This window comes from Penaeus chinensis, chromosome 35 (genome assembly GCF_019202785.1).
Source record: "Penaeus chinensis breed Huanghai No. 1 chromosome 35, ASM1920278v2, whole genome shotgun sequence".
NCBI lineage: Eukaryota > Metazoa > Arthropoda > Malacostraca > Decapoda > Penaeidae > Penaeus > Penaeus chinensis.
The window spans coordinates 27,396,322-27,411,573 of record NC_061853.1 but is presented as its reverse complement, the minus strand read 5'-3'; the positions used below and the strand labels follow the sequence as shown (position 1 = coordinate 27,411,573).

Genomic DNA, 15,252 nt, shown 5'->3' with positions numbered 1-15,252 from the left:
TATATATATATACGTATATATATGTACATATATGTATGTATGTGTGTATATATATACATATGTATATATACGTATATATATGTACATATATGTATGTATGTGTGTGTATATATATATATATATATATATATATATATATATATATATATATATATATATATATATATTTAGACCGCAATCACAAAGCTGTGGCGCATAACGGGGTCTCACCAAGATGGCGGCGATCAAAATAATCCGGCTTCAAATTTTGGCGCGTACCAATAGGTTGCTCGATCCATTCTTTCTTTTTTTTTTATCAGTGATGACGATAAATAATCACAAAAAGTTAATTAATGAATAACTTTTTAAACATATGAATGTGCTGGACATCAAGGATCATATAGAACGATGGTAACGTGTTGTTGGGGAAGATGGTAAGAGTGAAGTAACGATTATCACAAAATGTGTTAGACGTCAAAAGTCCTAGAGCGCTATGGAATATTATGGTAGTGAAAAGGGTATACAGAGAGAGCAAATGGAGTAAGGCAGGGGGACAGGGGTTAAGGGTATAGGGAGATTTGATCAAATGGATAGTATCTATGTGTCTGAGGAGGAAATAGGAACATTGTATGAAGAACGCTGCAAGAGAGCCGTTATGGAACAATTCGCAGGTAATAAGGATGAAGTTAGTGTCGGAAAAGTAGTAGAATAATCCGGGGAATGAGACGAGGGGACAGGGGAACGAGGTGAAGCATCAGGAAAAACGCCAGGAGGGAGAGGATCCAGAAAAGGACACTTGTGACAGATGGGAGTCGCGTGAGCATTCGGGTGGGAGCGGTAGGTATAATGGGGAAAGAATAGGGGATGGTGCACATGGAGAAGGGGATGATGTGGTGTGTTGGGAGAGAGTGGGAGGAAGAGAGGTAGGGGAACTTGAGGAGTAGGAGGATGGATATCGGCAAATAGTGTAAATGTAGAGCGAATAGAAATTGGAGGGTGGATAGGGGAGCGGAGTGTTCCCTTGGGTAATGTATAGAAAGACTTAGATGTCTTCAATGGTTAATGGTTAATAGTTTAATCAAATAAATATTTCAAGACATCAAGATCATATAGCACAATGGTAAAATATAGTAGAGAAAAGAGTTTGGAATTAGTTAATGATCAGGTTAAAGTTACAGTTTTAAGCAGTACTAAAGGGTAGTACGGTAGGAGAGGGAGTGGTAGAAGATAGGTTGGAACGTTTAGATTGCCCGGTGCGACAAGTGAAGTGAGGAGGAGGGGTAGGCATCGGGGAAGTGGTAAAGATTAGAGTATTTGGATTTAAACTGGAAAAGGAATTTGATTGGAGGAGAGAGGGAGTAGAGGTAGGATGGTTCGGAATAGAAGGGGGGATACTGGGGGAGATTCTGAGACATTTGGGGGGGGGGGGGGGGGCAGAGCGAAAGAGAGTTCTGGAATAGGTAGAGAGAAAAAACCTCGTCGGTGTGCTTCCTGTCTACTCTCAAGTAGTGAGGTTTAGTTTGAATATGAGATCTGCTCCCTCAGATTCGATCTTGTATTGCATACAATATGGGAGCTACCACAATTGACACATGTGCGTGACTTAAGCAGAGCAATTTGAACGGTCATGACCAGGTTGGGCACACAGAGGGCAGCGGGATGTAGAGCGACAGTGTTTGGCTGAGTGGCCAAAGCGCCAATATTTCCGACATTGATGGGGAAGGAGTCGATATAGTCGGACTGGGCAGAACACTCCACCAATATAAACTTCACGGGGGAGGTCATATCTACGAAAGCTAATCTTGGCTATAATGGTGTAGGACTAATGCTGGCCTCTGGGAGGAATATAGTGTAGCATTACTCCCACTGCATCCTAGTCGACGAGGCAAGCGAGCAGATCGTTTTCACAGTCTGGCCAGTCCTTGTCGTAGACAGGACTATAAGTCGGCTAGACAAACAGTTCCGGTGTAGAGTGAGGGAGTGCTGAGGGGAGGAGAACAATTAGGATGAAGAGTTGAATAAGGGAGGAGGGGGTTGACGATGATGGTTAATGGTTAATGGTTAAAAGCAAATAAATGTGCTAGAAATCTAAGGTCATGTAGCACTATAGTAAATGGTAGAGTCGAAGCAGAAAATGTGGGATTCCGTAAGGATGTCGTGACAGGTTGGGAAGTCGGTGAAGGGAAGATGGATGAGGGGAAGCAGAGGTACGGACTGCACCTGAGGTCGGGGAACCGGGAGAACTTGAATCAGTGGGGCTATTTGATGATGGGGCCAGCTACATTGGCCCTAATAAGATATAAAAGATACATTACTGGCAATGGTAAGCCTAAAGCACGTTAGGGAGAGAAACTGGTTCCACATGAGGGGTAAGGGCTAGACAACTAAACAGGGGAATACCGTGGCCATGGCTCCCCCAGGCCGTTCATGAGTGGGACAAAGTCAGCCTTTCATCCTTTCAACACGTCCCTCACACCTTAGGAAATGGATAGTAGAAGGGGTTGGAAAACAGACGAAAACGAAATGGGGGAGGGGAAAAGGCTGAGGCCTAAGGCAGGGGAGATCCCCAGCACTGGGTCTCAGTCTACGTCTCTAAGCCGCCCCTCAAGGATGAATAGTAACAACAAGGGTTGAGGGGGTAGATAATGAAGACTGTGCAGTAGATGGAGTGTAGGATGGTAGGAGAGATTTATTTATTCATTGAAAAATTTCTGCCGCGTCAACATCTAAGGTCATTACTGGCGTATTCAAAATATAGCGTGAGGCTTGGGGACAAAGCCCCATGTAAGGAAGTGCTATATAACATCAAGGTCATATGGCGTTATGGTAGAGTATGGTAGTGAAAGGGGTTAAGAATGAGTTAATGATTAAGGTAAAGTTACAGGTTGAACAGTACTAGAGGGTTGTATGGTAGTGAGAGGGGTAGAGGGGGGGGGAGATGATGGTAAAGGTGGTGAGATGGTTGGTTAATGGTTAAAAGCAAAATAAATGTGCTAGACATCTAAGGTCATGTAGCACTATAGTAAATGGTAGTGAAGGGTGGTTGAGTTAGTGATTAGTTGTCAAAGTTGGGCAATGGGTTAAGGTTGGGTAAGGTAATGTATAGGGGTTAGATCAAGTGAAGGATGTATATGCATTTGAGGAATGGAAATAGGTTGTCAAAGCAGAAAGTGTGAGAAGTTGTGGAAGGGATCACGAAAAAATCGGTCCCATTTGGCTGGGCTAAATAGATTATTTAAGAATTTTGTAGAGATGGGGGTAGTAGAAGGACGGGGGCATGTGGAAGAGGGAGTAGTGTTAAAGGAAGTAGTGTTTTGGGGAGGTGGACAATAAGGTTGTAAGGTAGTATAAGGGAGGATGGGGTAGTTGATGAAGAAGGTTGTGGGGGTATAGTTGTTGGAGTTGAGCATGTTGGGAGAAATGTCTCCTGGGGTGTTGATTAGGGTGGATACTGTACTAGTCGGCATTGAGGAGGGGGTATTAGTTGTAGTGTTCAGAGCCGTGGTCAAAGGAGAGCCTGGGGTCAGGGAATCGGGTGAGTTTGAATTGGTGGAGCTATTTGATGAAGAGGCAATTGCCTCTATTAATGGTATGGTTAATGGTTAATGGTTAATGGTTATTCATTGTTGGCCATGATAAGCCTGGAGTATGTTGGGGAGAGAAACGGTCCACCCCTCAGGGTCGCTTGAGGGGTAAGGGCTAGACAACTAAAGCAGGGGAATACCGTGCCTATGGCTCCCTCAGGCCGTTCAGGACTGGCACAAAGTCAGCCTTTCATCCTTTCAGCACGGCTCTCACACCTTAGGAAGTGGATAGTAGAAGGGGTTGGTGAAGGGACAGAAAGGAAAAAAGTAGGAGGGGGAAAAAAAAGACCATGCAATATTTGTTGAGTCGAGGGCTGAGTCCCAAGGTTGGGGAGTTCCCCAGCATTGGGTCCCAGTCTCCGCCTCCTAAGCCCCCCCACGACAACAACGGGCAAGGGATTGGGGGGGGGGAGGGAGAAAAGACCATGTAAAACTAGTTGAGGCGAGAGCCGAGGTCTAAGGTAGGGGGTGATTCGCTACATTGGGAGCCCATACACACAAAGACTAAAGGAAAATGAAAATTCAGTATCGCTTTGCTGATGGAATTTTATTTTTTTTAGCATTTCTAAATAAAGAAGAAATACTGAAATTATTATTTCTTGATCCTTTTCTAGTCGAAAGGTACGCATAAACTAAACCAAAATAACGATTCAATAGCTAACGTAGCGCTGACGATACGTTAGGGTTGACCGAAGGTGCGATGTTGGTGACAGAGGCAAGTTGTTGTAATTATTCAGTGAAAAGCAATGTGTGATGATTTTAACACTGCAAAAATTGCTTTCACTCAAGATTCTATTTAATGTACTTTTGTACAGCTTTCAATATCCTTCACTTCTGTAAGCTGTATGGACAGTGCACTTGATAAGTCACTACTTCACTTGTGGTGGTTTCTCCTCTCAAAGTTGTACCCAAAAATGGCGCACCTCCGGTCTGATGTATACATGCACATTTTATGAGATTCCACGTCATTTCTTCACTTATGAGCAGTGAATATTCTCCTTTGCAATGATCTACTTCATTTGTATTTTTTATTTATTTCTTTTAAAAAACGAACACCGAAGGAGCACTAAAACTGATTTTCATATAGATAACAGAGATCACTTTTTACTTTAAGTAGGGCATTCTAGGTCTCCTTCAGTGGGTGACGCGGTCAGTATTTAGGAGGCAAGTTTCCAGTTTATGTTATTAAGCCTCCTCAAGTCTGTTGCCTCTGTTGCAATCTGGCCTGAAGTTCTTTGCTGGTTTTATATATTCATGTATAAGGGTCTTATTATTCTAATTTAAGTTAATCCAGTTAATTTACTGATATTTCAAACTTGAAATACAAATAGATTATGTTCACAGGTGAACAACAGCATTAGATTTCCTCTTTCCTATAATACTGTAATCCACCATGGGGGAAATTCATTGTGTGTGAAGAAATTAAAATCAAATTACTAAACCAAACTTACAAATTTTCTATTTTCATTAAACATTCTTTAATCTTCTTCCAAACTGGGATATTCTGTACTGTAAGTGTTTGAAAACAGCCAAGCACTCCAGGCCAGGGGTACAACTCTGTCACCAGAGATTTTCCTTAACTCCCAAGAACATCATTTTCATCAGACGGGATGTGCTAAGCTTCCTCCATAGTTAACACATTTTCCCCATTTTGTCTGCCTAGAAATGAGTTCTGTAATTAGAGGTTTTGTCTGTTAGGCTGTATTCCAAAAGGAAAGCCTCTTAACTGATCTTAAATAAGAGCTCAAAGTTAATAGTCCCATTTAAAAGTAACTATACCAACCACTTCCTTCTGGATTTCCCTTATATAACTCCTACCCAGATTGGGGAGGTACAGATACACTGTTGACAGACTTGTGTTAAGGAATGTTTTAGGTTGCCACATATGGGACAATATAGACTATGAGACACAACAATGAACTGGGAAGTTCCAGCAAACAGCAGTCAACACAGGTCATGGCATTAATTTGAGAAAGTGCTGCTTAGCAGCACAAATTCTATAAGGGGCACTAAATGCATGTGCCAATATCATAAGCATGTAGAACATACTCTTTTACAATCAATAATACATCAAAATTGAATACAAATCGCACTGACAAAAGAAAAAAATTCTATACACATAGATGCCATGCATCCATCACACTAACAATTAAATCACAATACTCATACTCTCACACACACTTGTGACAAATTATCAGTGAAGACCCTTGGGAGACACATTAAACTAAACTCCTTTCTTTTGATCAAAAATGATAACCATGTTCTGAGAGAACCCAAGGACCAATATCGCTGATCTCAACATTTCACACTACACAGCAAGTTCAAAGCGGTCAGGGAGTTTAAACCCAAGTTTTGAGCCTCAGGAGGAGAGGCTGCAAGGAGCTAAAACTTGTGTAATAAACTCCATGATCCCAATGCATCTACAGTATTTGAGCTTTTATGAGCTAGAGAAAATGAAACACATACACAATAACACATGAACAAATATCTCTCTTCTACACAACACAACTTTGTACAGTGGTTTATACTTACAAATCTAGCAAGCAGGACTTTTTTTTTTTTAATCACCTATTTCTGCATCAGCGTCCCTTAATGTGACAGAGAATATTTCAACTTCCAACAAATACATTCATACATTCATTCATTCATACATAAACTCATCAATTATCCCACTCATTCCCAAGTTCCATATATACATATATATTCCCACATAATAAACACACATACTCATACAATTCAACCTTACACAAACGTCCCAACATAAGCACCATTATTCCACATTCTTCAGCCTACATTCATAGTATGATTCACCCCACCATTACTTCTTTAATTAATGCATCCCTTAGGAACTACAGTCTTTACAAAAATACTTTATTATTACGTCCTTCAGTCTTACTCTTAAACATAAATGTATGTGACAAGCACATAAATATCACACTTAACATTTGGTTTTGTAAAAAAATAATAAACACCTCATTGTATGACTTACATGTAACTGCTAAGTGAAAAATAAAATAGTGGTATCTTGAAACGGCACAGACGTCACTCATCTGTGTTTCTGGTCACCAATTGTGGGGTGCAGACAGGAGAGGAGAGGAATGGGACGCTCAAATAATTTCACTGTCATTAGTCATCTCACGCTACACTTCAGTCACATGGCGTCAACACTGATAACACTAATTATACCTCTTGTCCTTAATAATAAATGTCTTTTGGACTTTTTGTCCTCATCTCTTTTTGTACAATAAACGTGTTTTCTTACAGATCACAACACTACAGAAAGTAACAGCTTCAGCACTTTAGCGTCTTGAAGCAACTTTTATTATTGAGGTACAGACTGAAATACCGCACTATGACGAATACAGATTCTCTTTCTATGCCAACCATACAATGATCGGACACCACTCTCAGTACACTAATTAAAATGGCGAGAACAGCATTTTTCTGACCTATAGCAGGGCAGGTACGGGGACAGCAGTTCATTATAAACATAACGCAATGGTTGCTTTAAATTCATAATGTATATATATTCATATATATGCTTTGTATATACAGGCACACCTGCTTTGAAAATAAATACCAGTTTCATAAGATTAACACTTCTTAAATCAGCATATTTTTTAAAGGAAAACAGGTGCCTTTATTCCCCAATCCACAAATGCAATCCTTAAAAAATAAAGCAGATTTTCCTGGTTAAATTTATCAACACAAAACACTTGTTACTCTTGTCAATGTTTCAATGCTTGTCAGGAAGAACAGCAGCCAATATTTATGGTTTGTGGTGGAAGATAATGACTCGGAATAAGTTTTGATCGAGTGGCAAGGTACTGTGTATTTTTTACTAAGACAGTACTAGAGCAGTCTCAATTTGGGACGGCCTGAGTCTGCTGGAGCCTCTCAACCTCCTCCAGGCTCAACACCTTGCCACCTGGGAGTTCAGGCAAACCTCCAGCCTGTACCTGTTAAAACAACATGACAGTCTATCTCATAACTCTGTCAATTATACATCTGATTATGCAGTAAAACCTCTCTCTCTTACAAAGACATACAAACATGCAAACCTTTATATATATTCATGGACAAATATCTAGGCAAACACAAACTGTAGTTCCCAGAAAAATCCTCTATGAGAACCTAAAGCTTCATACTAATGCAAATAACATGAATATATGTCTCTATTGTCTTCTAAAAAGGATATAAATAACCATCTTCTTGAGTCCAAAGTATCAGCTATTGAAGATTTCCAAAACTTTATATCAAAACTTACACCCAGGTTACAGAATCCCCAGTGCTATATGAATAGACTTGAAGGTCTTTTTAGTATATTATTGAATTTTTATCCATTTATCAAATACAAATTATTATTATTATTGTACATCTTTCTATAGTTGAATAACAATGCCACTGGATTAAAACTATAGAGAAAACATTCCAATGCACACAAGCTCACTTTCCTATTACTTGCTGCCATCCCAAACATGTGTTAAGGAACATCATTAATTACTTCTGATTATACAACAAATTATTCTAAATATTTTTTTGGATGGTAGTGGACCTATAATTTCAAATGACTTATACTCAGTTACCTTTGCACTTTTCTAGTTTTGGATTCTCATGAAGAGATCCCTGGGCCTAAATTAACCACAGCTGTATAACTATAACTATTTGGAAAAGTCTATACTATATATTTATAAACTGGTGAAAGAGCTCAAGATCCAACATTTGATATCTATAAATTAGTGTCAACAAAGTTTTGATGTCAACCACTCATTCTTTCTCAAATATATGCTTTGGTACTAACACCAAAAGCCTTTAGACAATCAACTATATTTAAGCAATAATTATTGGCTTTTTTCGTATGTGTGTATGTGTGCGTGTGTGTGTGTGCGTGTGTGCTTGTGTGCGTGTGTGTGTGCTTGTGCGTGTGTGTGCTTGTGTGCATGTGCATGTGCGTGTGCGTGTGTGCTTGTGTGCGTGTGTGTGCTTGTGTGCATGTGCGTGTGTGTGCGTGCGCTTGTGTGTGTGTGCTTGTGCATGCGTGTGCTTGTGTGCATGTGCGTGTGCGTGTGTGCTTGTGTGTGTGCTTGTGTTCTTGTGTGCGTGCTTGTGTGTGTGCTTGTGTGTGTGCTTGTGTGCGTGTGTGTGCTTGTGTGCGTGTGTGTGTGTGCTTGTGTGCGTGTGTGTGTGTGCTTGTGTGCGTGTGTGTGTGTGCTTGTGTGCGTGTGTGTGTGTGCTTGTGTGCGTGTGTGTGCTTGTGTGCGTGTGTGTGTGTGCTTGTGTGCGTGTGTGTATGTGTGCTTGTGTGCGTGTGTGTGTGCTTGTGTGCGTGTGTGTGTGTGTGCGTGTGTGTGTGCGTGTGTGTGTGCGTGTGTGTGTGCGTGTGTGTGTGCTTGTGTGCGTGTGTGTGTGCGTGTGTGTGTGTGCGTGTGTGTGTGCTTGTGTGCGTGTGTGTGTGCTTGTGTGCGTGTGTGCTTGTGTGCGTGTCTGTGTGCTTGTGTGCGTGTGTGTGCTTGTGTGCGTGTCTGTGTGCTTGTGTGCGTGTCTGTGTGCTTGTGTGCGTGTCTGTGTGCTTGTGTGCGTGTCTGTGTGCTTGTGTGCGTGTCTGTGTGCTTGTGTGCGTGCTTGTGTGCCTGCCTGTGTGCTTGTGTGCGTGCCTGTGTGCTTGTGTGCGTGCCTGTGTGCTTGTGTGCATGCCTGTGTGTTTGTGTGCGTGCTTGTGTGCGTGCCTGTGTGCTTGTGTGCGTGCCTGTGTGCTTGTGTGCGTGCCTGTGTGCTTGTGTGCGTGCCTGTGTGCTTGTGTGCGTGCCTGTGTGCGTGCCTGTGTGCTTGTGTGCGTGGCTGTGTGCTTGTGTGCGTGGCTGTGTGCTTGTGTGCGTGGCTGTGTGCTTGTGTGCGTGGCTGTGTGCTTGTGTGCGTGGCTGTGTGCTTGTGTGCGTGGCTGTGTGCTTGTGTGCGTGGCTGTGTGCTTGTGTGCGTGGCTGTGTGCTTGTGTGCGTGTCTGTGTGCTTGTGTGCGTGTCTGTGTGCTTGTGTGCGTGTCTGTGTGCTTGTGTGCGTGTCTGTGTGCTTGTGTGCGTGTCTGTGTGCTTGTGTGGGTGTCTGTGTGCTTGTGTGCGTGTCTGTGTGCTTGTGTGCGTGTCTGTGTGCTTGTGTGCGTGTCTGTGTGCTTGTGTGCGTGTCTGTGTGCTTGTGTGCGTGTCTGTGTGCGTGTCTGTGTGCTTGTGTGCGTGTCTGTGTGCTTGTGTGTGTGTCTGTGTGCTTGTGTGCGTGTCTGTGTGCTTGTGTGCGTGTCTGTGTGCTTGTGTGCGTGTCTGTAAGTATGTAAGATGGATGGAAGGTTGCATGCATGGTTGCACATATAAATGGGTATGTAAATACATTAAACCAAAACCAAAACCAAAACCAAAACCAAAACCCAACACACACACACACACACACACACACACACACACACACACACACACACACACACACACACACACACACACACACACGCACACACACGCACACACACGCACACACACGCACACACACGCACACACACGCACACACACGCACACACACGCACACACACGCACACACACGCACACACACGCACACACACGCACACACACGCACACACACGCACACACACGCACACACACACACACACACAAAAAAAAAAAACATTTTTAACCCATTGGATCCAGGTGATGCAACCCTTATATAAAAAAAATAAAAAAAATAAAAAAATGGCTGAGGGCCAGGTGACAAGAAAGTGCCATCATGAGAAAATTTGGCTGAGGTCTGGGGTGCCAAGAATATGCTGTAATTGAAAAATTCTGCCAAGGTTAAAGGTGACGGAAATGACTTGCCATGAGTGCACAAAGATCTTGGAGGATGATTAAGCTTAGTGGGTATTTAGAAAGGGAATCTTGCATTATTTACACCAGCAAATGAATGCAGAATGTACTAAATGTGAGCCAAGACTGTAAGAGCACTAGCTCCCGGGACGACACTTTTTCCATACTCAGGATCTTATTCCTGCCCATCATGACTGGCACTACTTGTTTTGTTAGAGAAAATTGAATACAAAAATCTAACAAAATGACAAATAACTATTGCTATTGTTACTGCACAGCTGTAGACTACCAACAGAAAAAATATGGAGTCTAATCAAGGAAAACCGTCCATTACCATCTAGATACAGCATACCATATGACCCCAGAAAATGGCAAAACTGCCAAAAAAAAATGCATATGGAGAAAAAGATGCAAGGAAACTTGGGTGGCGAACACAAGTGTTTGTGGGTGCTAGGCCTTAAAAGCATACAACCTGAAGTGTCTATTGTTTGCATTTTGGTCCATGTGCAGCCCTTCAGGCACCCGGATCAAATGGGTTAAGTATGTCTATATATATGTATATATATGTTAATGTATGCATGTACATCCATTCTATGTAAGTTTGTATATACATGTACAAAACGTAAATACTTAGGCAATACATAATATGAAGAACATAGAAATGTAAGTCACTGACATTAACAAATCAAAACCAATTACAAAACCCATTAAAAACACAAATTAAAACTACCACTGATAGTTACTTTGAAAAGAAAATAAGAAAATAAAATAATAAATGCATACAAAAATAATAATGACAACTAAATCTAAAATCAGTACACCAAACATTATTAACACAAAATTAATGGTTTTTAAAAAACTGTACGAAGATACTGATATTAGGTTTCATTACTGACTCCATACCTGTGCCATGATATCTCGATTAAAGAACTGTAATAAGTTATTAACAGGAGAGCTTCGGTGTGAAGTGCCACCCATAGACATCAATGGGACATGCAGTCCACCATCTGGAATTGAAAGTTTTTCTTATAGTTACCATAAAAACATCTGTAAATCAAGCTAGGCCAGGTGCATCAGTTCCTCTTCCCGTTTTTTGATGCCATCTTTGACTCTAATTGTAGCTATGGAATATCGACAACTTTACATCTACTTCACCTATTTCTTACTGAAGTATAAATCCTATTTGCCATCCCACTCCATGGTAAATAAACACTAAATAATGCAGCTGGCTATACACTATATTCCTAGCAATAGGATTCCTAAGTAAAACCATAGTTCATTTACAGAACTACAATCTCGACACTGATGTTAGAGTAGGAGGGGTTAAAGGTATGACTTGGAGTTTTACATAAAGGGAATCAAGGAATGAAGAGGTGAGGGTGCATAATCTGTTTAAATTATTTTCCTAGGGGCCGTACATGAAACTTTTCTTCACTTTCTAGATGAGTTATACCACTACAAGTAAGTACTTAAAGGTATTTAAAAAGAGATGATGAAAATACAAATAAACAAATATGCAAATACTACATTACTACTCATCTTTTACTGCCACTTTCCCATTTGTGGAAAAATACTACATCTAATGAAAGATTTAACCCAATGGCGACGGGTTACGCCTATAGGCGTCATAACAATACGCTCGAAATGTGGCGTGCGGCTGTCCGCCGCGGTGGCGCACCAAAGCGCTCTGAGGCAATGATTTGGCTTGATGTACCAAATTCACGCGCTCAAAGTCGGCACGTTGCCGTGGTTCACCAGAGCGTAGAGTTTTTTTTTTAGTTTTCTATACCCGTCGCCAATGGGTTAAGAACCAGATAAAAGATTAATATATACTTGTATTTATATATTACATATATATATATATATATATATATATATATATATATATATATTACATATATATATATATATAATGTATGTATGTATATAATATATAATACATATATGTATATTTATACATATATATGCACATATATATACATATATATGCACATATATATACATATATATGCATACATATACTAATATATACTTATATATATACATATATACTTGTACATACATATATATATACATATATACATACACACTTATACATATATGTAAAATATATACATATACATATACATATATATACAAATACATATATATACATATATATAATATATATAAATATACATATATACACATATACATATAAAATATATATACATATATATACATACATATCCATATACATACATATACACATATACATACATACATGAACTAAAATTAAAAATATAGCATCTTGCTTTAAAACAATCAAAGGTGTATCTTGTTTAGAACTTTACAGCAAATAAGATCACCAATATTCTTATTTTATGAGTCCCAACTTTCCCAACAATATCTGGTTTCCCACTGTTCTTTTCAGTATGGTATTGACTGCCATACATAATTCTTAACATATAAAATCTATTATAACATTAGAATGAAAATGTTATTGAAAAAATCTTTAAAAGTCACTCTGCAACAGCCAATCAGTTTGGATTTTTTTTTTTTTTTCTTTTAGTCAGGGGGAGGGGATTGAAAAGTGTTCAGGTATGTTTATATGTATGTGTATGTGTATGTGTATGTGTATGTGTATGTGTATGTGTATGTGTATGTGCAGCTGTAGGTGCATTTGTTGGTGGTGATGGAGTGGTGTTAGTGTAGCTGTAGGTGTAGATGTTGGTATAGATGTTCAGTATAGATGTAGGTGTAGATGGTGTCAGTGATGATGTAGGTGTTGGCATAAATGTTGCTAATACAGGTATTGATGTAGAGGTCTGCATTAATATCAATACTGATATTGATGTAGATGTCTGCATTAATATCAATATTGATATTGATGTGGAAGTAGATGTTACTGCTGATGGAGATGGCGATAGTGGTATTGATGTACATGTTGGTGTTGATGGAGATGTAGATGTAGCTATAGATGTTGGTAAGTGTTGGCGTAAATGTAAATGTGCACTGGGGATGTTAGTGTGTGTTCGGTCGAAGTAGATGTCAGTGTTGCAGTTGATGTAGACATAAATGTAGGCATGTGTTGGTATAGATGTGGGAATGTGTTGGTGCTGACATTAATGTAAGTACAGATGCAGGCATGTTGGTATTGGTGTAGATCCAGGTGTGTGTTGTAGATTTAAACATGTGATGGTGTAGATTTAAGTGTGCACCCACGTGCGTGCATTTGGAATGAATAGTAATGTAAAGAAGGAAAGGGAGAGGGAAAGGGTGGAAAGGGGAAGGAAAGGGGAAGTAAAGGGGAAGGAAAGGGGAAGTAAAGGGGAAGTAAAGGGGAAGGAAAGGGGAAGGAACGGGGAAGGAAAGGGGAAGGAAAGGGGAAGGAAAGGGGAAGGAAAGGGGAAGGAACGGGGAAGGAACGGGGAAGGAACGGGGAAGGAAAGGGGAAGGAACGGGGAAGCGGGGAAGGAAGCGGGGAAGGAACGGGGAAGGAAAGGGGAAGGAAAGGGGAAGGAAAGGGGAAGTAAAGGGGAAGTAAAGGGGAAGTAAAGGGGAAGTAAAGGGGAAGTAAAGGGGAAGTAAAGAGGAAGTAAAGGGAAAGGGGAGGGAAAGTGGAGGAAAAGGAGTGGGGGTATGGGGAGGGAAGGGGGAAGTGGAGGAAAAGGAGGGGGGGTATGGGGAGGGGAGGGGGGAGGGGAGGAAAAGGAGGGGGGGTATGGGGAGGGAAGGGGGAAGGGGAGGAAAAGGAGGGGGGGTATGGGGAGGGAAGGGGGAAGTGGAGGAAAAGGAGGGGGGGTATGGGGAGGGAAGGGGGAAGTGGAGGAAAAGGAGGGGGGGTATGGGGAGGGAAGGGGGAAGTGGAGGAAAAGGAGGGGGGGTATGGGGAGGGAAGGGGGAAGTGGAGGAAAAGGAGGGGGGGTATGGGGAGGGAAGGGGGAAGTGGAGGAAAAGGAGGGGGGGTATGGGGAGGGAAGGGGGAAGTGGAGGAAAAGGAGGGGGGGTATGGGGAGGGAAGGGGGAAGTGGAGGAAAAGGAGGGGGGGTATGGGGAGGGAAGGGGGAAGTGGAGGAAAAGGAGGGGGGGTATGGGGAGGGAAGGGGGAAGTGGAGGAAAAGGAGGGGGGGTATGGGGAGGGAAGGGGGAAGTGGAGGAAAAGGAGGGGGGGTATGGGGAGGGAAGGGGGAAGTGGAGGAAAAGGAGGGGGGGTATGGGGAGGGAAGGGGGAAGTGGAGGAAAAGGAGGGGGGGTATGGGGAGGGAAGGGGGAAGTGGAGGAAAAGGAGGGGGGGTATGGGGAGGGAAGGGGGAAGTGGAGGAAAAGGAGGGGGGGTATGGGGAGGGAAGGGGGAAGTGGAGGAAAAGGAGGGGGGGTATGGGGAGGGAAGGGGGAAGTGGAGGAAAAGGAGGGGGGGTATGGGGAGGGAAGGGGGAAGTGGAGGAAAAGGAGGGGGGGTATGGGGAGGGAAGGGGGAAGTGGAGGAAAAGGAGGGGGGGTATGGGGAGGGAAGGGGGAAGTGGAGGAAAAGGAGGGGGGGTATGGGGAGGGAAGGGGGAAGTGGAGGAAAAGGAGGGGGGGTATGGGGAGGGAAGGGGGAAGTGGAGGAAAAGGAGGGGGGGTATGGGGAGGGAAGGGGGAAGTGGAGGAAAAGGAGGGGGGGTATGGGGAGGGAAGGGGGAAGTGGAGGAAAAGGAGGGGGGGTATGGGGAGGGAAGGGGGAAGTGGAGGAAAAGGAGGGGGGGTATGGGGAGGGAAGGGGGAAGTGGAGGAAAAGGAGGGGGGGTATGGGGAGGGAAGGGGGAAGTGGAGGAAAAGGAGGGGGGGTATGGGGAGGGAAGGGGGAAGTGGAGGAAAAGGAGGGGG

The 15,252-nt window shown here is 42.3% G+C and overlaps 1 protein-coding gene across 7 annotated transcripts in view; it reads right to left on the bottom strand.

The window, feature by feature from the left end:
- Positions 1-4,091: 4,091 nt before the first annotated feature.
- Positions 4,092-15,252, bottom strand: part of LOC125044465 (myb-like protein P) — a 40,444-nt gene continuing 29,283 nt past the window's right edge. For all 7 annotated transcript variants that reach the window (XM_047641153.1, XM_047641154.1, XM_047641147.1 and 4 more), the window contains 2 exons: positions 11,308-11,411; positions 4,092-7,522 (listed from right to left, as the gene is read on the bottom strand). In XM_047641153.1, the coding sequence (XP_047497109.1) occupies positions 7,427-7,522; positions 11,308-11,411 (200 nt within the window). In that variant the 3' untranslated portion in view covers positions 4,092-7,426. The remainder of the gene's footprint in view (positions 7,523-11,307; positions 11,412-15,252) is intronic.